We start from the raw sequence: 24,884 nt of genomic DNA on the forward strand, positions 1-24,884 counted from the left end.
ATTCTATAATAGTCTGTAAATTTCATAATACATATAATTTATTCATTATTTTGAATTGTCATTTTGAATATATTTAATTTTCAAGAAGGATTTAATTATTATTCCGAAATGAAAGTGTCGCGTCACAAGTGAACAAGGGTATGATTATAAATTCTGTAGAGAGCGTAACGAACCGTATTATCACCTTAACATCAAGTATCATGTCGTAAGCTCGTGGTCCGTGTAAAGTTTATGTAATAAATTCAACTTCACCATCCCGCAACAACTCATAAAATATTCAACGATGACCTACAATCTGTTTCATCATTTGAATATCGTGTCACGGACATAACAATATCCACTTCTGCACGGATTTCGTTATGATAATTCATGATTGTTGATATAGATAACAGATTTACCGGGCTGACCATTCATACCGGTTATTAAGTTCGATGTAACTCGAAATATTATCACGCGCTGACGAAATATTTCATCGATATCGGCCCAATTAATCGCCACTTTCTAACTAAGTTCAGAAATATTCCAAATATCTCGATAATTTGAGGAAACAAAATTAATATGAATATTTTCCATTTTTCCATTACTCTTATTTTCTTCATAGCTTACTAAAAGGGTGTCTACTATGTTTTTAATGATACAAGAGATTTATAAATCAAAATTTGAAGAAAAAATTCTTATTTTTATTTTTTTTAAAGTGTATTTTATTCTATCATTTGATATTAAAATATACAATTTTTAACTTTCAAAATCACAAAAAATTACTCTCATAACTTTAATCGAATAAATTCACAAAATAATCTACATGACAGAAAAATAATTAATCTATGTGCTTTTAAATTTATAAAATAATTAATTCTCAGCTTTCGAATTTATAAATTTACGTTCCACAAATTTATTAATATAAATACAATACGATAAAACAACAAAGTTACATATTCATCATAATAAAGATAAATTTATTCAAAATATATAAATGATGTATAATTCTCATTATTAAATAAGACAACAATAAGAGAACAAATAAAAATAACGAACGACAAAGTTACAAAAAGACGACGATTAATCAATGATAACGATTTATCGTAAACGTAAGATTGACACATCAAAACGAAATTTAAATTTTCGTAATAAGAACAAAGTTCCTTTTTTGATAGCCTTTATGCGCGCTTAATGTTCCAATGTTGGAATCGACGTATTGCCAAGGAGGCTGGCTAAAAGTGCAAAGGTACGTACGGCGATAGGAAAGGGAGGGGTTAAAAAGAAAAAAAAAAAAAAAAAGTAAAAAGGAAGAAAAAAAAGATTGACCAGAGGAATTTGTAGTTGGAAGAATACAGAAGATATCTTTGGTATAGATCTGGCCACGGGTGACAATGGCGGCCACAGCTATTGGCCCGTTTCACAAGCACGGTCCATATCAATACTCCTTTGTTGCACATGACTGAGTCCGGGATAAAATCCTCTCTTTCTCTCTTTCTTTGTACCTCCTCCTATTTTCTTCGTGAAGGCAGAAAGCCGAGAAATAATGCGCAAACTTCTACGGACGAAATCCTTTGGAAAAATATTTCTTACGCTTCTATGGAACACTTGGAGCGTGCCGATGCGTTTTTGTTCGGAACGTTATACTTTCGACTGTGCGCCCTCTGGTTGTCTGACTCTGAAACAATAGGGATTTCCAACGGCATGATGTTTCCTCTTCCTTTTATTAAGTTTATAAATATATTACTTGGGGTATTGTCTGTAATAATAATTGAGGATTATGAGAGTTGAGATGAAATGTTGTGCACTTAGTTTTGTTTTACTTGGTAGGTGAAATTTTGTAGTTTTAGTTTTGGTAATTAAAATAGATAATGAAATAGATATTTTATATGTAAGGATTCTAGTTGTGTGGTTAATACGTATATTATACATAGGAAGGAACAAAATATTGAATGATTCGGTTAATTGTATTTATATAGGTACTAAAAGGAATTATTAAATAGAATTAAATAAAGAAACTGTAAAAAATTGTAATAGAATATTTGATAATAAAAGTAGTAATATAATTTAAATTTTATTTTAATATTTTTTTATATCTGCTAAAAATTTTTCTATTCTTATTATTTATTTTTATTGTTATTCATATTTTCATTTTTCGCTTTCGTGGTTGTTTATATCTATCAATAATAAAAAAGAGATTTAATTTCTTTGAAAAATACAAAAAAAAATTCTTTTTTTTTTTTTTCAGTAAATTTCAATTTAAACATAAAGGAAGATTTCGTTGAATTTTTATTTCCCAGAAATTCGAAATTTGATGTTTGAAAATTCATTTGAATAATGATTACTGCGTACGATTATATCAATATTAAATATTCTAATCGTCATTAGCGATAAAAATTTTTAATATTTGAAAAATACTTTGTAAAAAATTTAAACATAAACATGTTTCTGATTACGTGTTGGTGATTCACGTTTTCCGAGTAACGGAGTCGAATAAATCGCCTCTTTATTTCGTTTCGTGATTCAACTGTGAAATCGCGAGAATTCGCACGGTACGGCAAGCTGTTTTCAAGATAATTCGACATGCGCGCGCGCATTTAATCGAGCTTCGAGAAATAAAAAATGGAAAGAAATTTCTTAGTAAAGTAAGGAATATAAATGTATTTTTAATAAAACTTTTTGAATTCACATTCTTATTTATTTATCGTTATTTATATATTTTATATTTAGTGTTAATAGCGAATTATTGAACCGAATAGCTGATTCAAGAGTTTATCTTTTTGATAAGATATGTTTCGTTATTTTTAGAAAAATATAATTTAAATATATGTATGTGTCCACGCAAAAAAAGCATAAATGCAAAAGTATTGGTTTACATTTTTTTGTCCTTCATGCGCTAAATTACAAAATTTAGAAAATTAAATTTAAAATAATAATTCCAAATTAATACAATTTTATAAATAGGATAGGAAATAATTTTGTATCAAAATATATACGATTGTTTTTTTTAGAAAAAAGTTGATTTTCATATATCCTCAATTTTTTTATCTAAAAAAATTCAATTAATCAAGTATCCTTATATCCCTTTGGAAAAAAGTAAATTTCTATTTATTAGAAATATTTTTTAGAAAATCAAATAGTTTTAATACTACTACGAATGTCTTGTTCAGAATTATACGATGTTTAATTTGAATTAGCTCATCTTTTAGATATTTAAAGATATTTATACACCATAAAATTTAAATTTGGAATATAAGATGAATAATTCAAGATTTGAAAAGTTACAAATAAGAATTTTCAATGTCAAATAATATTGGTAAGATGTTTCTATCTTTTTTATCTCAGCCTTCAGTGAATTCCTAATAAATGTTTGCGTGCATGTAGACAGGATGCACACGATCTTATATCATCTAAGTATCGTCACTGGATAAATAAAACGCAAAATAAAGATGCGAAAACAAAATCGCATGTATAACGCTGAAATATAAATTTATTTTTTAAGAATATTGTTAACAACTGATTTTAAATTTTTTAAATTAGAATAGAAATAGTTAATAGATAGTTTCTTAGATAAAAATTTCTTACATAATTTCTTACATAAAAATAAGCATTTAATCAATGCTGATATCATCAACTGTTGATTGGCATTGAAATATTTTATGCAATTATATAATCCTGATTGATAAATTATTAGCTACTACTATTAGTTAAGAAGATATCTGTCTCCTTAGTTTCTTTATTTCCGGTAATTCATGTCATAGGAGACTTAATTGATATTTTTTTTCTCATTATTATTGAATTCACCTTTCATTATGTCTTGTCAATTGTAGCAATTATAATATATCATCACTAAGGACACTAAAGGACTTAAAAATAAACATTTCAAATTTTCTCTTATTAATTTCATTTATCACGTATCATTAAGTTTCTATATGCGAAAAACTAATTAACAATAATCTGAAAATATTCTCTTACATCATCTAATCACTGTGCATCGCGATCTTCAAGCTTCTTTCACGAAGTATTTTTTGAAGAGTCTCTGTTATTTTTATTTTTTTCGTCATATTTTACAAAGTATCAGAATGATACTTTCACAATTATAATGTATTGATCATTCGATATAAAATAATATTAATTTTTAAAATTCTCGTTATTTCAGATTGAAGAACTCGTAATTCGAAAAAGATCGAGAAACAAACTACCTCAAACGAACATGGCTTTCCACTGTTTCAATGGATATTATTATAAAAATCTTCCTCGATATTCTTCACATTCTTACCAAACCTTCAAACAACAGAATAACACATGTACGTAAAATCTCAATATTGCATTTCATTGCACCCGTTTCAATACGTATTTTCCTATATCTCGTTAATAATAATAGGTTAAGTGTACCAGCACGCGGAAGAAATTCAAGCGTGAAACCACTCGTTACACCATACTATATACTAAATGTTCCTTAATTTCCCAGCAACCATCGGATTTGTGGTTTTTTTCACGGGCCGCTAGAGGAGGCTATTAGCGGCGTGCCAGTGTGTGCACGTTACTCTATTGCATGTGTGTGTAACGTTGCTTAGACACACATACATACACGCATACATACACATACACGGTCGCATTATAATAACCGTGTTACCACAAAGGCGACAACTTACTTGCAGATTAGAAGAAGAAAAGTAGTACTTGAGCGGACTCTTGAGGCGTGCTGGTCTTTACCGTGGCGTGTTAAAGTCGACCGCACATATTTAAAGAGCGGCCGGTAAACTTTGCGAAAGGGAAAACCGTGTGAAAGCTCGCGAACCCCTTTTTTTTTTTTTTTTTTCTTTTTCTTTTCTAGTTACCCCTTCTACTAGGCATGCCAATTCACGTCCAATTAAACGTAATAACGATCCGTTGGCTTTGAACGCGAAAAGAACAACCGCACTTTGGATTACACGTTTTTACATCACGATCGTCGTGAGTGGTTTTTTTTTCTCTCCCTCTCTCTCTTTCTCTCTCTTTTGTAAGGATACTTTTTGGGATGTTTGGAATTAAATTTCGGCTCACGATACTTCAAAAGCTTTGATTTTTTTTTTTCTTTTTTATGCTGATGTGAAGTAATAAAATGGTGATACTTTTGAAATTGTTTTGTAAGTCGAAAAATTTGGATGAAATTTTTGATCTACACGTTTCATCTGTTGAACGAAATTTTTTAATTATAATTGTATAATTCCATATTGATTAAATTATTTGACAATTTAAATGTAATTTTTAACTATTATTTATATAAATATCTTTAAGTTTATAAGATTTCATTATAATGACAATTCCTAAGTTTATATTATTGAACATTATCGCATCTGAATTATTGAATAATTCATCTCGATTCAAACACAATAAGATCTGATTTTTAATTTATATTATCTTCGAGGTTAGTTTATAATAAAAAGTCAATGAACACTTTCACAAATAATATGACAAATAATATTATAATATTATCTCTGTATTGCACAATATTTTTACAAATAGACAGATATTCCACAGATATTTTATCTCCCAAAAGAAATTACTATACTTCACCTAACCTAACAACCACATGGGGACACCGTATAATCCCGTAACCTCGCAAAGCCTCGCATTTTTTCCATTTTCACCGTTCACATTCATTTCAAAGAATAATATTAGAAAAATCGGCTCTGAAGATATGTAGGAACAAATAGCTGACTACACGAATAGATAGCCTAACACGTGATAGTTCTGGGGATAGAATAAGAAAGAGAATTCGATGACAAAGCGGGTCGTGGCAGATAAGAATGATTGGGAAACGGGAGCAGAAATATATCTGGAAAAAGAATTTATCGCGAAACAAGTTGCCGTGGCAAATAACGGAGTGCACTCTTGACCCAATAAGAAATGATACGCTTTGACGAACGAAACCGGGGGATTGGTTACCATCTTCTGGTCATCGTTGTTGCGATTCTCGTCAGATTAATCGCGGTCTTTATACTCGTCTGCCGACGCTATATTGCACTCTATTCCGCGGATTTATTTCGCTTCGCGATATCGACGAGTTATGGTGATCTCATAGTCTCACGGGAGTCGTACCGAAGATACGTGGATCAAGTGTCGTTATTATTTGTTTTCGTTGCGGACGTGGTGTCTTGGTAATGAATAATTATTCAACAACAGAGTTTCGCACCAGTAATTGACATTCGATTTTATAAAGTTTGTTCGAAAAATGTGGATAATTCGTTAGATTTTTTTTTCTTTTTTTTTTTTTGCTTTATATATTGTAACATATATATTGTAGATTGTTTCATAGACGGTGAAAAGTGAAATTTGAGAGAATTTTTTGGAAGCAAATTCGAATATAACTGTGAATGATTTTATATATTTGAATATCAATTGTGAAGATAAATTTAGCGTACAGAGATATATTTAGTGGAAAGTTTGTTAAGAAAATGTTGTCAAAAGGATAAACGGTTTATGTGAATTCTTTTTGCAAAAGAAGTGATTAATTATTTTTTTTATTAATTATTTATCCAATTATCTCATATTTATCTTGTCTAGAAGATTATGGGTTGTGCAAATTTGTAAATTTCATATTCTATTATACAGGTTTCCTTAAAAGTGATCGGCAATTTTAACTTGATATATCGAGAAAAAAAGATTGAGATATAAGAAAAGGATCTTCAATTTTTTCAAATTGAAAAGGTAATCTATATTCAGATTACAGGTTATAATATTGGTTGTTTCACGAATAAACAAACACAAATAGAGAAACGTTACATTCATAATGATATATTTCTATGTCAAGGTTCTCGGTGATATCACAAAGATGAGATTTCAAGTTTATATTCTTCATCTTTGCTTCTTTATGCTTGTTGTGTTGACGTGCCTTTCCCAGGGACAATTCACAGACACAGCAACCACAACCGAGCAGCCTACTTTTCTACAAAAGATCCATGAAGCGTTCAAAAAAGTGAAGGAAAACGTAAAGATTCCTAATTTTCATATTTTCGATCCACCAATTTACACAACAACTACGGAAAAACCAGTAGAATTAATTGAAAATTTTAATATAACGAACAGACAACTCATTACAGTTCCCGTCAGATGTCCTCCCAATTATGACTTCATAAAGGGAAGATGTCGCGAGAAAATTCCATAAATTTTTAATTCCTTCCCCAATTTTTGATATATTATTACTTTTATCAACATATTATTTCAATTATATACTGACATAATATGTAATAAAATACTAATTCTAGTCTCTGTTTTATAAATACCCTTCTATGTTTATGTCGTAGAAATGAACGCAATGTAGGCTAAAAAAATAATTCTTCCTTGTAATAACTTCTTATTAAATAAAAAAAATGTAACAAAATATCGATCAAAATCGATACATTATTACACACACAGAGTTATTACGTTATACGCAATTTCATTTTTGTTTCGAAACCTTACATCCACATAATCGTTTTCCACGATCGTACGATCATCACGTTTGATCATCTCGAGGGAGATTGGCGGCGAGATGCGACGTAATTATCGAACGCTTGTCTCGCGCGAGTTTCGTGGAACTTGACAACAACGGTGTAACTACGAATGGGATGCGAAAGGGGAGAGGAATATCGGGTAGTAGGTCTTACCCGCGGAGGTAACTTTACGAGGGCCGATGAATCTTGCGTGAAATGAAATGTGAAAAACTTATCGAATAAAGGTTCCGTGTAATTTTACGGGGGCCAAGGAATCTTCCGCTAAATGAAATGTGAAATGACCTCTGAATGAAACCTCGTTTCTACTCGAATAAAAGGCTTGATCTACAAAAGTTCTCGCACAGCTGATCCTGAATAATAACGATCGAGTATAATTGGAATTAGAAGAGTTGGTTTTTTTTTTCATTTGTTCGTTAATTTTACTTTTAATTTCAGTTAACAAACGAGCAGAATAATTTTGAGTTCCACGATACGCGAAGGAAGTACACGTCAAGAAATTAATTAACAAAAAAAAAAAAAAAAATAAAATAAAGGCAACGTTACGTAAAATTAATATAACTATCTTATAAGACATGAAAAGTCTTACGTACAAAAAATTGTAACGTAATTTATAATTTATCAATCGTCCATCAATTTGTAAAATTTTTAAAATATTTTCTTAAAATCATATTAATCCATAATCCAATATTACAAAATTCCTCGAGAGAACAACGTTCGACCAATTACCAGTCTCACTCAGGTAAATTAATTCAATTTCGCAGGTTCTCATGTTAGTCACCAGAACGGAGAAGCGCGATACGATCTGATCTGATAGGGATCGAGGCCTCTTGGCAAATGCGACGAAGGCACGAAAGAAATGGCCGAAAATTCCATCGCCGGTCCCGCGCGCGACACTTATCGTAATCGTTCATTAACCAAACACCACTTTTCTCGGCCAATTATCAATTACGATCGTTGCAACTTGATTCATGCTTGTTTCGCGTGACACACGTTTCCGCGAACGTGGCGCAACAAACTTTGAATTAAAATTCCACGATTACACGCCGACAATAATAAATACGTATAGTAAGTAAATGCACACAATACAGTTTTGCACAGTGAATGCATATATATATACATACACGAGATGGAATAGAAAAGAACGGGGAATGAATGAAAGGGGAGCAGCCGAATTTGCGTGATTGCTAATTGTGAACGTAGAACCTTTGGCGACGTACTCTCTCCTCCTTTTCCTCGCTTGTGTTCGCGTATTCAAGTCAGCCAGATTTTGTACTCATTGTCAGAAAGTAAAGACCTCCTCGACACTTGTTGCTCGCCATCGACATTTGTCTGCGCGTTCCACTGTTATATACGCGTGTGCATTTCGCTTTCGTGGTTGCATTCTTTGTCAAGTTATATGTGTAGATACGAATGTACGTATGTACAAAGAAAAAGAGTGAGAAATAGAGAGAGAAAGGGAGAGAAAGAGAGGAAGAGAGAAAGGTAGTTAGGACGAGTTATGATAATACTTACTTGGTACTCTTATTTTCTTTGAATTGTATGACAAATGTATATAAAATAAGTATACATTATTGTTAACTATATGTATATTGTGTCTCTAATTGAAACGATTGTTCGTGTGAAAAAGAGAACTATATATGTATATATATATATATAACAGTGTATACGATGAGCGAGTTTTCCTGCATACAATATTTTATTCTTTTCTTTTGCATTTTTATTTGATCATCAATGAATGCAATTCCTTTTTCGTGTTCGAGGGTGGTTTAAAAGTGATAACGTTTGTTGGATTTGGGTTAAGTGTGAATCAAGAATAGATTAGATCGAACTTAACTTAGTACTTAGCGCTATGATATAGTTTCCTAATATTGCTCGTGATCACGTAAGTGTAGAAAAATAGCAGAAGTGGATAGCAAAAAACGATGAATAAGATCTATTACGTGAATAGAATATTGTTTTACGCAAATTTTTAAATCTTTCTTCATCTTATATAATTTTTTAAAATTAAAAATTAAAAATTGTTTTGTTATGAGTTTATAAAATTTAAAATTACGAGTTGTATTTATAAGTTGATATAATTTGAAAGGTGTTTAAGGTGGATTTAAGTCGAACAAAACCCAGTTGCAACAGACTTGAAGTTGATCTAATTTAGAATATAATGGGGGAGTTAAGTATAGATTAGCGTGAATTAGTAAGGATTAGATTATATAAATTAGATGTAGCTTAAGATCGCCTAAATTTCAAACTAAACTAATAAAATTTTTACCCCATTAAATTTTATATTCTTAATCAAATTATATGCTTAATCAATCAAGCAGTTTCACAAGATTCAAGCGTTCAATTGTGTAATAACGTGTGACAATTTTTCGCCCGTAGGAAAAGTCATAAAATTAATTCGTATTTATTTTAAAACAAATGAATCGAGCGAAAAATTTTATTTCTGGTTTATTGGATTTGGCTTCAATGTTTCAGAAAGATAACGTTTCGCACGCCAGAGTATATTTAACGAGGTGGTAAATACACGGGAGATATACAATATTCGATTCTATATAAACGCGTCATTTTCCAATTTGTCGATACGATATTTAAAAACTATAGTTTCATTAAACTCTTTTATTTCTCTCTCTCTCTCTCTCTCTCTCTCTCTCTCTCTCTCTCTCTCTCTCTCTCCTCATAAATTCTATACATTCAATATAATTGAGTCGATCCCAAAGTAAAATTTTCGAAAAAAATGCCGTAAATGAACGAACATTAAAGGATCATGTCATGTGAGTGAATTTCAATTGAATTCGCTTAAATGGACAAAATTTTCTTTCGATCGTCATAATTTTCCAAGTTATCATCCGAGTGTCGTTCAAAAATTGCGAACACGAGGTAACAATGGAAAAAAAAAAAAAAAAAAAAAAAATAAAAGATTACCCTACGGTCGATGATTTCGTCGTGCACCGTTTTCGTCGGGCACGGCTTGAAAGCGAGCCAAAAAATTTGCTCTGGCCAGCGTGGAAAAACACATAAAAATTCCGACAACGACGTAACTTCATTTGCATCACTAATGCCGTTGTCGAAACAAATTTCCTCGTTTTTCCCGCCTCTTTGTTCTTGTCTTCTCTTTTCCGTACATTGTTTAACCAAAAGACAAAAAGAAAAGTAAAAAAATAGGAAGGGGAGAGGGGGAGAGGATCAAATGAAACCACATATAATGAAATTGAACGAGAATTCGAACGATCTTAATTCATAATTATATAAATTAATAAAATATTTTAAAAATATGTATTTTAAAAATCAAGCCTCGTGGTAAATTGTTGTCTTCTTCTTCTTTTTTTTTTTTTTATGGGGGAGTATATGATGAAATATTGTACGTACTTTTTTAATCGAATGATTTTATTTTACATAACCAGTTTCATTTTATTTAATATCTATCCTTTTAAATTTATTTTATAAAATTGAAAAATCGTTTTGTATTGTAAAAGAGTATATCGAGTAGAATTATATATCAATTTCAAGATAGATTAATTTGTGAGGGACCTCATATATATAAATCTATAAAAATAATCTTCAATTTAATTTCTTACGATATACGCGGTTAATAAGAATCAATTTTATTTTATATTACATATATATATATATATATTGAAGGTACAAAATTTTGAAGACTTATCGGCAATAGTTTAACTCATGACGGCACATAAAGAGAAACAAATGGAATTATTGCGCTCAGAGCTGATAGTCAGATAATCCATAGTCGTTACTTTGTTACAGCGCACGTTATTGTCGTTAAAAGTAAGAATCTTGATACTTTTGTACTTTTATGAGACGCCATCTCTTTTTATCGGACGCTACGCGATTTTTTATTACTCCGCGAGAAGACAAATTTACTCGCTGTCTCAGCGAAAATATTTTCCTCGTCCTTGCATTATTCTCATTTTTTTTATTATCATTATTATTATAGCAGATGAACGTCTATTCTTAAATGATAAATTGTCACAGTGTTATTATCAGTTCCTTATAACATTCTTTACTCCTTATGATTTCCCCCATTTTAATTTCATCGAATCACATTGATGTTGAATTAATTCAAAAATCTGTTTTGTTTCTTTTTTTCAACTCGTTTTATTATCAATTCTGTTTTTAAGATTTTCAATAATGAAAAGAGGTTAATTTCTTTTCAGGTTTATTAACTTTTGCGTTTGTTTCGAAGTTAGATAAATATATTAACATCTACTTACAAAAGTTTTTTATATTGTTATTAATTTGATAATTTACACTTCAGAGTATTGAGTTTGTATAACTCTGTCGAGTTAAAATTTCAATAAATTTTGTTACAATTTATTTTTGTTGAGAAAAGGGATAAATATATAAGGAACAAGCAATAATTCGTATTAACAATGCAAATATTGTGAAATAAAGAGTTTGAGGAAAAATTGAATAATTTTTTTTATGAAATGTTTGATGATATAAAATATAAATGATCCATTTCTCTTTCAAACTACGTATTACATAATTTCTCGATGCTATGTTAAATGAACTCGAAATATTTCCTCCCTTTCATTAATATTTCCCTTTCGATATTAAAAACCAATCAAACCAACGTTTCGATCAATCAATTCTCCCAATTCAATATCAATGATCCGACGTTCTTTCTCTAACGCTAATTTAAATGTTTTCTCTTTTCGTTTTTTTTTTGTGGTCGACATCCTTTCATAAAACATCATCGATTCTAAAATAATAAAAAAATTTAATTAGTTTTTTTTTCATATATTAATTATTCGTGTGCATAAGCAAAATATTCCAAAAAAATTAAATACGGATTCTATCTTCTAATATGAATGTTGAGTCAAGATAAAAAATTCATAGAAACGTACTTTAGGAGCTTTAAACAAGGCAACTGCAAAAACACGAATTTTATAATTTAAAAATTTTTTTAAATATAATAATTTAAATATATATGTTTTTCAAATAAAATTATTATTATAAAATTATAACAATAATGTGTACTATATTTAGCTATAATTTATTCCAGATATTTTAAAACTTTTTCTTTGAAAATTAATTTTTAAAATATAGTGATTCGAAAGCTGCAAAATAAAATTACCAGAATTATTTTTCAGAATCATTTTTCTGAAAGAATGGACGATCAATTAGATTAAAAAAAAAAAAAAAAGAAATAAATTATATTTCAAATATTATTCCATTTCGTTTACAATGTTTATTCGCATCTCAATTTTTGTAAATATTTTTAATGTCACATACAAAATTTCATTAGAAACAAAAGTTTAATGAAATTTACACATGATTCTCACGTACACTCAATAAACGTGAAATTTTTAAAATATTTGCAATTTCTATTCGTTTCAGTTACGAATATAACATGCAAATATCTCTATATATCAACTACACACACACACACATATACATATATATAGAAATCAATATTTAACAATTCTCATATCGAAACACCTCACAATCTTCACAACCTCAACTTTTGAAGCGTCCTGTAAATACATATTAGGCAACTAGCGTACACAATGTCAATCAAAAAGTACGGAAATAACGGGGGAGAAAAAGTAACGAGAAAATAAAAAAGAAAAAAGAAAAAAGGGGGGAGGAGGAGGAGGAAAAAAAAAAAAAAGAATGGGACGAAGCAAAACGAAAAATTACTCCATTCGATTCAACCAACTAAATACATCGGCCACGGTTGAAAGGGTGGTTCGAGAGGTAGAAAAAGAGGGAGGTTGAAGAGTACAGAGGGAGATAGGCGTGACACGAAAACGAATTCGTCTGTGTCCCCTCTCTCCCCTCCCCCTCCTCCCCTCCGCACCACTCGTCTCGTCAAACACCGGATTTTTCCTCTGGGCCAATATCGCAGGGTTTTTTGCATACCCATAAACGATCGCGACCGTCGAACAGCATCGATAACCCATAATCATTGGTGTCCCGTCAGCCCGCTCCTTCTGGGCATGAATAAAACAAACATAAGTTTCGCAGCGAATTCAATATCCAACGTCCCTATAACACGCCGCGGTGGGGATGGAACCGCGATGGGACGAGCGGAGCAATCAGTTGCACCCGCGTGCATAGACGTTCGAATGCATGGCGGCGATCGGTTGAGTCCTAGTTGAGGCTCGAGTCGGCCGAAATTTATGACCGATTTTATGACGTGTTTGCATTGAAAAATGGCGGCAAATTTTTTTCAAACACCTTCCAAACTTTTAAATGAACTTATCCATTTTTAGAAGGAGAAGAATTTTAGAATTATTTATTTATTTCATTGTTCAATAGATTTTTAAGATTGTTTTTACAACGATCGAAGTAAAGATAACAATTGAAAAATGACTTCTGATGAAATTATATATCTTGATTTTTATTCTTTGAGTACGTGAGTATTTTTGTTAGCTCTTATCGTTAATAATAATTGTAATAAAGGTGTAACTATATACATATATTATGATTTAATGAAGTTTCTTTTTATTCAGAGTGCATAGCCGATGAATCAAATATCACGACATGGAATCGTTGAATCTCGAGGATCGAGATTCGAAAGGGATTTTTCAAAGATCTGAAGGATATGAAGGATCGCTCTAAATTTCTTAGAACACTTCATTCCCGATTCGAAAAGAACGGATTTCGTAAGAGAGAGTCGTGACATTCGCGATGATTGGCCCCATTATTTTGGAAGGATTGTTCAATCGGCAATCCTTAAAGGATTCTCGATCAAAAGTTTTGCCCTTTGGAAGAAGCCAAGGAAGAAATTAGTGAGTCAAACGATTTATTAGAGATCATAAGAATGATCTACAGTGTTAAATCTTGAAATCTTACTCGGTTCAGATTTTCAATTAATTCGCTTTCAATTGGGAAATTTCAGTTTTTCAATGAGTTCAGTCAATCGGTTATCTCAATCTGAAGAATGTAGGCGATTGTTTAAAGGATTCTGGTTTTAACGATTCTATTAATTTTTATACTTTTTTATATTATAAGAATTATCAACATCTATATTTTGAAATGTCGTATAAATTAATAGAAAATATTATTTATACAACATATTGTATTAATTATGCAAAGAAAAATTTTATGATAATTAGAAAAAATAGAGAAACAATATTTTTTTATATTCGAATAGTAAATTTTAGGTTCATTCGAATATAAAGTTTTAAATATTTTAACTGCTACATTATTTTTTGTTATCGAAGAAGAAGTTTTTTAATAATTACTTTAAGAATTTATTGGATAATAAAGTAAAGATGATTAAAATAACTTGGGATTTTTTTTAGGATTCTTAAAAATTCAGAAAATATTTAAAGACTTTGAGATAGATAAAATGAATTTAAGAATGCTGAATTACTAGTAAAAAAAAAAAAATAGATATATAATATGAAGAAATATATGCTACGACAGAAAATAATTTAATAAAAATAAATTAATTAACGATGGAAACGATGAGAAGTTAATAATTCTTACTTCATAAATAATTTTTAATTATCGTATAATTATTTATTACGTTCATTGTCATAAAAATATAAGATTATTAGAAATAATATTTACGTTTCAATTGTAATAAACGAGCAGACTGATTTGTTGATTATTTTTGTGTTTGATCAAATTCACTCTGCCCGGTTGAACTTTGGTAGAATTCTAAGTTTAGTATCTTGCATCTGTATGCAGTTTACGTTACTACACACGGAAGTTGATTGTTTGGAGGTAGCGAAGGTTTACGATGGAAACTCGTAATTCCAATTACTAATATCCGATCCGGATGGAAAAGATGGGAACTAAACCGCTCGACTTGTGTCTTCTGGCTTTATTAGAAATCGATATTTATTGTTCGGTATAATTAAACGCGCTCGTCTTGCATCTTAACCCTTTCCAAATTAAATTTTTTTTTGTCGAACGAACAAAATAATTTCTTTGCATATTTCTTAATTCTGAAACGATGCAAAAATTTAAAAATTGTTGAAAAAATGGTCTTCAAATTATTGATTGCATTTGTCGTCATTGTGAAGTATCTTAAAATTAATAATAAGATATAACGATTCGCTTTTTTTTTTAGAATAAAAATTATAGTACAATCTCAAAATTTTCTTAAAATTTAAATCTTCCATCGATTGCTATTCCTATTAATCTTTCTTTATTATTTTTAATAGAAATATTACGCATATTCTAAGAAAATAATAATAACTTTTAACGTGTTACAGATCTCTTGATAAAAAAATTATAATAGCATTAAAAAAGAAAAATAGATACTCAACAATTATTTGTCGAACCCAATACAACAGAATAAAAATTTTTTCCTCTCCTGTAATTACAAACAAAATTTTAATTAATATGCTACGTTGTTAAACCTGGGTCAAAAATACGACAAATATCGTTAATGTATATTGCTGTGTCATACCGTGTTTCAAGGCCACGATCAACTTAGAATTCTCCATACCTTTGGTTCCACACGTTGGATATGGAATAGGGAGGGAAACGACGAGGCCTGGAAAGCGGCGTTTCGGGCAATGCCGCTTTGAAAATCGATAAACGGCTCCGCGTAGTCGACCAGTCAGGAGCTTTTCGGTGTATCCGCGCTGGAGATCCTGCCTGCCCTGGTCACGTGGCGCTGCTTACGTCCACGGAAATACCAGCCATCAGCTTAAAATTGCACACAATGTCCCTATCGACACACGGCCATCTCGAAAAGATCACGGACACGAATTGATCGTCCAGGGTCGAGTTAAGCTTACGGAGATTAGGTCACCTATTTTGCTCTGTTTTTCTCACTGTAACGTTCGTACACGTATATATTGATTGCTGCTACGTTTTATAGGACGACTCGAAATTTAGGATAAACATCTATGAATCATTTAAGAATAAAAAGGGGAATTTCGCTTTTCCCAAATCGATGATTCGTAATTTTAAAGCGTGCGACGGATTTTTAGAAAATTTTCATCTTGAATTGTATAATTAATATTTAATTTTTCACGAATGATTATTATTCTCGATAAAGTTGAAGAGTCATTGATCGATGTATATTTCTTACGAAGATTAAAGTTAGATTTTTATATTTTGTAAAAGAAAAGAATTTATGTATAATGGAATTCTTACATAAAATAAGTAATATAAAATAAGATTTTGAAATGAAGGATAAAATTAGATATTTGTGTTTAAAGAAAATAATTTGGATATATTTTTATATCGTGTTATATTTGATTAAACGATCGAAATGACGTTAAGTTTCAACTACGATTAAATTATTATTAATAAATATATATCGTTATTTTTGAAAATAAAATCTAGAACTAGATCACAATTTCTAATTCGAGAATTGTCATTCCGTTTTTAAGGATTACAAAACGCATCTGGACCGTTTGAATCGGTAGAATTAATCCGATTTATGATTCTTGTTGATTGAAAATTTTGATTTGTTGGATATCGGTGAAATTGACACCACTCGTGGACATCGTGGCTGATCTAAGTGTGACAGTTTCTATCAAGCATATCCTCTTCTATGACTCGATTACACAGCGTGTTGTAGAGATAGATCCGATTAAAACGTCCGATTAAAGGGGCTGTAAGTAATTGCATCCAGCAGATGACGCGGGATGATTGATCGAATTAATCAGCCTGGGTACTCGAACATCGCTAAAAAGCAACTGCCAAGTCGCGATAAATGGAACATGGACAACTCGAATGCGAACGAAACAACTGCATCGACCTAACTTATTCAATTTCAAAGTGAAAGCAATCAGTACTAGTATTTGCCTGGTTAAATTCGACAGCCTCGGTACTAACCATTCCGAATTTATCGACTCGGTGAGAGGGAAAAGCCTCTGGAAAGGAAACCTAAAAATGGGTCAACGGTGTGTCACTCAATCTAATCCTGCTATTTTCACAGTCAATTTTAAGAATTTTAGATATTTCCAACAAGATGCTTAAGAAAAAAAAAAAAAGAAAAGAAAAGAAAAGAAAAAATCTTGGTTAAGTGAATTTCATAAAAAAGTTTCATTACTAGTTAAAATCCTGGGCGAGAGGATCGTAATAAAATCTTTATCAAACCAACTTGGATGTTTGATGTAAGTATGAAAAAATTCGATTATAGAATTATGTAATTTGAATTAAAAGAAGATGATCATTTTTGATAATTTATACGAGATTAAAAACTTTGGATTATGATAATTTGTGATTACAATTGAAATATGTTAAACTCAATGAATTAAAAAAAAAAAAAAAAAAAAAAAAAAGATTTAAAACGAAAAATTGAAAAATTCCTGAAAAATTTCCAAATTCTGATTAAACATGTGAAAATTCGCTAAGCAAATTCGATATAATTAATAAAAATCTGTAATTAAATTTTAGATTCAATTAGATTTGTTTAAATTAAAGCAAAATGAAATTTAGAGTAATAAGATTCTATTATTATAATTTATTGCTTTTAAAAAATTATTGATTATAATAATAGAATAGATAAAAATATCATTTTACTACTATATTTAGATATATCTTGAAAGATGATAACATTAAATAATTTTAATCTGATTTATTGAATTAGTTCAACGTAAAATTTAAAATAGTTCATCCATTTCGAATAAAAATATAAAAGATCACTAATTGAACATGATAAAAATCCTAATAATATAAAAAGGAAAATGGATCAAATGATTACAGTAATTAAATTTATAACGATTCAATTTGAAACAAAGATGAGAGTAATATCTAGAAAGAAAAAACTCATCGATTTCAAATAAAAATACTTAATCAAATCCTATAAAAACGCCAATAATATTTAAAACCCAGAATCTCTTTGTACGATAGTACATCAATCAATAATACTGATAAATTGTCAAAACACGAATTTTAGACTTTTGTTGCGCCAATAGTTTTTACAATTTTAAAATCCTAGCTTGAATGGGACAATCAATTTTACCAATTTGTAATTGGTAAAATTCATTCGTAGAATTTTATTTGTTTCGTTATAAAATTTTGTTGCTAGAAAATGTTGTGCAAGAAAATTTATTACTATTAATTTATCGAAAAATAAATAATTATCAATGTTATCATATTATTTCAATATTAGAAATAATAATAGAAATTATAAAAAAAGTTTTTCTATAATAAAAGTAAAATGTAATAAAAGTATTTTGACAAAAAATTGTCAATTACAACATATAATATATTTTTTTTTCCATACTAATCAAGCTTGGTAATTGAAACTTTTATCAAATTCGATCAAATCAAATTAGTAATTATCTAATTGTCCTGTATAATATCCCGTAAAATTGTAATATAATTTAACCTACAATCTACAATATATTAATTATCAATTGGTCAATTTAATAACTTATTTCCACGTAAAAAAAAAAAAAAAAAAAAAAAAATTAAAATAAAAAGAAGAAAAAACATTCTAACTTTAATTTAAATATTTTCTTTCACTTTGAATATTAATTCTAGTGATAATCGACCGATTTAACCAATTTAACAAATTCGGATTAGGGAAGGGTAGAAAAATCGCGAGTAGGTCGCGGGCAAAGGGCACACAGGTGCGCCAGATCCCGAAGGAGGCTTCCATCCTCGCCTCGTCCTAGCCCGATAAAGTGCGCAGACGTCCTCGCACGCCGACGAGGATGGCCGAGTGGAAGAACAGTGGAGGCGCGAAACGCTCGTTCCCCCGTGTCCGGAAGCATCGATGTGGCCTGAACGTCGCACGAGGAGAGCCTGCCAGAGTGGGATGGAGCGATGGTGGAAACTAGCCTCATTCCCTGTACGGCCGCGCGCGATGCGGGTGGGTGAGAGCGAGAGAAAAGGATAACGCGGCCGCGCATGCGCGCCACCAGCCTCCGGAACGGCCGACGAGAGATCTAGATGGAGTACGGATCGGGTGGGAGCGCGAGAAGGGGTGGAGAGAGGAGGGAGAAGGAGGAACGTATACACTGGTCTCGTAGGGCAGTCGTTCCTCCTTCGTCGTTCCTTCGCAAAGGCGCAGACCGCTTTTAATAAAATTATTTTGCGCGACAAGGAGATATAAAAGAAGGAAGAAAAGATCGCGAAACTGTCCCCTACGACCATATTATACCGTATCATATCGTTCAACGGTATACGTAAAACCGGTGTCTTTCGCTCGTTGCAGTATATTATCGGTCGCGTATATCACGGTGTCGCTGCTCCCTCGTACCAGCAGTGCAAAGTGGTGGTGCCGGTGGCTAGACGAGAGGAGCAGGCGGAAGAAAGGCGGAGGAAGCTACGAGACGAGGCTCGTCCTTTTCGTCGTCGTGCACGGGGTCAGTATCGGCCCGAAGGAGCAAGTTGGAACTTTCCTTTTCCCATACGATTTTTTACGTTATCTGTATACAATCGGAGGGGAACCAAGTTCTCCGAGCAAAGTTAATCCTGGAGGAGAGTGTTTTGGGAGAGGGATCCATCGCGAGGAAGGAGGTATCCTCTCCGCGTCGCGTGTGCTTCGGAAGGAGATCTTTCCGACACGGTGGTCCTGATCGGCGTTTATTGATTTCAGCCAGGAGGTGCTCGTAGCCTCTGCGTTTACTCGTCACGCGAAATTTTTGGCCGCACCATCGCGCGTTTTGCCGATCGATTCGCACGCTCGTCCTCCCACCAAGTCTCGCTCGCTCGCTCGCTCGCTCGCTCGCTTGCTCGCCACCCTATACGCTCGCCTCTGTCTTCCCTACGGGCCTCCTCGTCCACGCTTTTCCATCGTTTCTTCGTTTGCTCGTGATCTTTCTCCGTTACCCTCGAGAGTCGTGAATCGGTACCCGTGACGTCAGCCGCGTCAATCGGCCGCGACCCGTGCCCTGAACCAGGGATCGTCTCGATCTAAACCACGACCCCACGATCGATCGTTCGACCGGACAGGATACTCGAACTACCTGTACATGTACATACGTATGTATATATATATGTATATATATATGTATATATATATATGTACATTTTCGCGAGTGTGTGCACGGATAATGTGTACGATGCACGGTCACGATATACAGTGATATACTCGATTCATCCTTCTCATACGTGCTTATTCCTTCTCTGTTGGCCATTTTCCAAGAGTTAGAGGAAGGACAAAGGATTGATCTGGACGCGGTATATCTATGAGGACGAGAGGACGTAAGGATCGGAGGAGCCTAAACTCGTGAGTCGTCGAGTCGTTGCACTCAAGCTTGGGGTAAGACTTGGCTAATTGTTCCCTTTCGTTGTCTCAAGCGGGACCCGTTTCAGCCGCTACTCTTCAGACACACGGGTTAAAAAGGGTCTTCAGTGTTTTTTTTCTCTCTTTCTCTCTCTCTCTTTCTCTGCGCTCTTCGGATAACGGGTATCCCCAACGAATTAAAGCCGGTGGTGGTAGCATTTCGAGCGTGAATCGAGCTCCCAACGAGGCACCACAAAAATCCATAGAGTTGATAATTGTGTTGGAGAGGCGCAATCGAACGAGAGGAGAGGCTCGCTCGATTAAACTCCGTCGACTATCATAGGGTCTTTGTAATAAATCCAACGGGATCAGTCGTGATCCGATAGGGTCTAATTAAAGATGAAGCAAGAGACGCTCGAATCCCAATCCCTGTTTCGTTCCGCTTGATTCATTTCCGATACGAGATTTGTCAAAAGGTATAGGAACGTGTAGTCGAGTTACGATTAATTTATTTAAACAAAATTTGATATTCGATATGTTAACGCGTAATATTGATTGTAGCGAGATTGTAAATTAACGGTATTGAATAATTATTATATAGAGGTATTATTGTCTTATTTTTTGGGTTATTCGTGTTTTGTTTTAGAATCGATGAAATAAATGATTAATAATTTATAATTAATTATGTTTTAAGTAGAAAAGATGTTAAGAAAAAACTTTCATACGAAATTAAAGAAATATTGAAGAACGGGATAATAAAGATTTTCTTTCGTACTTGATCGAATTTTAAAAATTGGTCAACGATAGATAAACGTGATGGAATGAAATAAAATAAAATATAGTGAATAGCAATTGTAATTTAAAAAAAAAAAAAAAAAATTAAAAACGAAAAAAGGAAAGTTAGAGTACGAATATTAAATTTCGTTTCAATTAAATATATTTATTTAAAAATTTAATCAAAGTTATAAATTTTTGTTTGTTCGTGTTTCATCATCAACGAAACGTGATTATTTAAACTAATTGATATGATGACTTTGCTGTATCGTTTATCTGTGTCGTTTATCCTGAAGGAATGTAGTATTCGTAATCCTACTTTATTCATAAACGACTAATGGTCGTTGGTCGAAACAGATGTTCTATTTCGCTCATCTTCAAACTGGTAACTAAATATTCTATAAATATTCTATAAGATATATGTAATATTATGACATTACAAATATTCTGTTTGAATATGTATATAGCTTTTAATAATTTTTAGAATTTTGACTATTATCATACTAATTCATATAATATCTCATTAAATGATTATTTATTATATTCGCTATTTCTTCGAGGTCACATGATATTCATTTCATTTCTTTCCATGATATGATAAAAACGAAAATTGAGAAAGGAGAAAAATTTTAAAGAATAATTATTTTTTCTTCCTTAAAAGATTTTCTCTTTTAGTATTAAATGGAATATATACTTTCAACTTTTCATTCGATACTTTTAATGATTATATTATATATAATAAAATTTAAAGTTTGGAGTACTATCTTCAGTAGCTGGTATGATACTCTCAGAGGATATATATATATACTGTGATAATTTTATGAGTCTACAAACTTCAGGAAATACTCGATGCAGTAATGCCTTGTTAACTATCTTCAATTTATATAATTCAATATCTTCTATATTAGTGATCTTTATCACGATTATATTTGACCAATTCTCAATGAAAGAGGTCCAGAAGAAAATCCTAAATATAATATTTTTCATATATTTTGAAAAAAGTGTATTTGAAAAAAGTTAATAAAAAGAAAGTGTCTTCAAAAAATATGTACATTTAAAGAAAGATATTTTGAGAGAAAACAAAATAAGGAGAGATAAACGGATAAAATGAGAATGTGGTGGCGATATAAATCTAAAATGAAAGTTAACACTAATCCATAAAACACAGTGTCTTCTATACCTTCTCCATTATTACAGAAACCTGACATGTTGTTTACCCACTTGGATACCTAACATCAAAGACTCATTTTACGAGTTTAGTGAGAACGTTTTTCGACGATCCGTTAATGCAAAATTCCAGTCGGTTTTGAAAAAAATATTGTATTTCATCTCGAGTATGGATACCTGAAAGAAAAGAAAAAATATTTAGCATTTAAAACGAATACATTATAGATATATCCTAAGCTTCACTCAATTATAAGATGATATGAATATAATTTTGAGATTTTTTAAAAGAAGAAAAACACGTGTATAAGAACAAGTAATTAGAAAAAATGCACGAATGATTTATTGAAGAATAAATTTTAACGTTTCAAAGAATCGAGAATAATTAAATTGTTATTTTATTATTAAATTTTAACGTTGCTCGAATTAGGAAAATTTAGAATCGAGAAATTAAATCAAACTACAGTTTTAAATATTCATGAATACCTTATTCGAGAAATATTTAAATATAATTCTAATTCAATGAACAAGATAAAACATAAACGTTCTCTTTGATTTGAAAATCGATAGATCGATAAATCGTACTAATTTAGCGGATACTGAACAAGCATTATTCTACTCGGATTATTTTAATATATTAAAAATAAGGGAAGAGACATCGATAAAATTATCCTCTTGAACACAATACAAAATAATATTTATGAGCACATCTGGACACTTACGTTCTACGAAGAGTCGCATAAAAAATGTGCACGCTTTGATTCTATCCACGAAACATAACGTCAAAGACGCTTGGTGCACGGATATCCATTACTTTACATGGCCCTCCGGCAAAGAGTTGCAGCAAGTAACGTTTGGTCGCGTACGCCCTCGCTAATGCGACTCCCAGTAGATACCGAATCTCGTAGAGGTTATAAAAATTCCAACAAACGATGGAATAACAAGTGCAGATGAGGTACAGCGATGCTCGACGAACGCATCGATTGCCCGTTCAAACTATACTACCCCACGAGCAGAGGTGGAAATAGGAGCATTATTTACAAGTATCGCTCGAGATAGTAGGAATATTCAAACGGGAGAGAGAGAGAGAGAGAGAGAGAGAGAGAGAGAGAGAGAGAGAGAGAGAGAGAGAGAGAGAGAGAGAGAGAGAAGAAAAAATTAATTCCAGCGAGACGGAGAGAGGAATATACCAGAGATTATAACCCATGGCAAAAGGTGTTTCACCTGTGAAACGTATCGATCGATAATGTAGAAAACGAAACATTTTGACGAGCATCGATCATAATCGTGGAAGGAAACGACGGTTTGGCCGGATGTTCCCCGGTAAAGGGGAAAGAAAAACGAGAGGCATATCCCAATGAGAGCCGAGTCATCGCACTTGCCGAGTGCCTCTTATCTTTCCGGCTGGTGGAAGTTCTGGTTGTAGGTTAGAGACACTCGTCGTGGATCGGGGAGGAGAGTGAGATCGAATCGATCGATCGACGACTTTCGAAGGGAGCTTTCTACTCGAGTTTTCCTGACCTAAGAACACAGGCCTGGTGTAGAGTGGCGTTGGAACGGGGTGGAGTGGGCTCTAACACAGAATGGGCCACCGGAGTGGGGGGAGGGAAGATATTCGAGTGAGAGAATCTCACGATCCCCTTTCGAGCATCCTCTTCCCCCCTGCCACGCGACAACGACGATGACTGCAGATTTGTCTTTTCTTTCTCGTCTCGTGGAACCTCGCGACCTCTTATCGCCCACGACACGCGCCCCCTCCCCTCGTCGTTAGGCCGGCTTTCTCGAATCGGTCGCGTGACGATGGCTAATTAAAAGTCCAAAGACATCCCCGTTTCGGTCGGATCGATCGAATCGTGGTCTCGTTCTTATCGTTCCTAGTCGAGGGACAGGATACCTTCTCCTCCCCCAACGGAAAGTTCGTTGCTTTCGTTTCGAGTGGAGTCGTCTCGTCTCGCTTTCGATCGATCTTCCACGATTCTCGAGGGTCAAGAGATATGATAGAAACAGAGGTTGAGATCACGTGGGAGGAACGATTCGTGCGATAATTGTACATAATTTGTTGACGATCGACCGGTATCGTGTCCCCTCTCTCTTTTGCCCCGCAGAATCGAGCCGAATGATGCCCAATTGACGAAGACCGCGCAGTCCTAGGAATGGCCCCATTCAGTTCCGTCTTCCTGGGCGTCTGGGGAGTGTTCGTGATCGTCCTTATACAAGGTACACCAAGGGTCATCGTGTGTATTTTTTTTTTTTTCACTCTTGCGTCCAAAGTAGTTCTTAACCTCGATCTTTCTTTCTTCGAGATCGAGAACGAATCCATCGGTGAATAATTTTAATAATTAATACGTACGACACGGAATTTTATCGTGCTTTGGTCT

General features: G+C 32.5%; 1 protein-coding gene across 5 annotated transcripts in view; it reads left to right on the forward strand.

Moving 5' to 3' along the window:
- The first annotated feature begins 3,775 nt into the window (after positions 1-3,775).
- Positions 3,776-24,884, forward strand: part of LOC122719585 (carbonic anhydrase-related protein 10) — a 39,274-nt gene continuing 18,165 nt past the window's right edge. Inside the window, exons 1-3 of one of the 5 annotated variants that reach the window (XM_043945531.1) lie at positions 4,633-4,932; positions 23,675-24,515; positions 24,612-24,723. In XM_043945531.1, the coding sequence (XP_043801466.1) occupies positions 24,660-24,723 (64 nt within the window). In that variant the 5' untranslated portion in view covers positions 4,633-4,932; positions 23,675-24,515; positions 24,612-24,659. Of the gene's footprint in view, positions 4,284-4,632; positions 4,933-19,416; positions 19,706-23,674; positions 24,516-24,611; positions 24,724-24,884 lie in introns of those variants that run through there. The other 4 variants (XM_043945532.1, XM_043945533.1, XM_043945530.1 and 1 more) reach the window with 4 other exon arrangements.

The sequence above is a fragment of the Apis laboriosa genome, unplaced genomic scaffold (assembly GCF_014066325.1).
Source record: "Apis laboriosa isolate Shangri-la unplaced genomic scaffold, ASM1406632v1 scaffold85_cov150, whole genome shotgun sequence".
Taxonomy (NCBI): Eukaryota; Metazoa; Arthropoda; class Insecta; order Hymenoptera; family Apidae; genus Apis; species Apis laboriosa.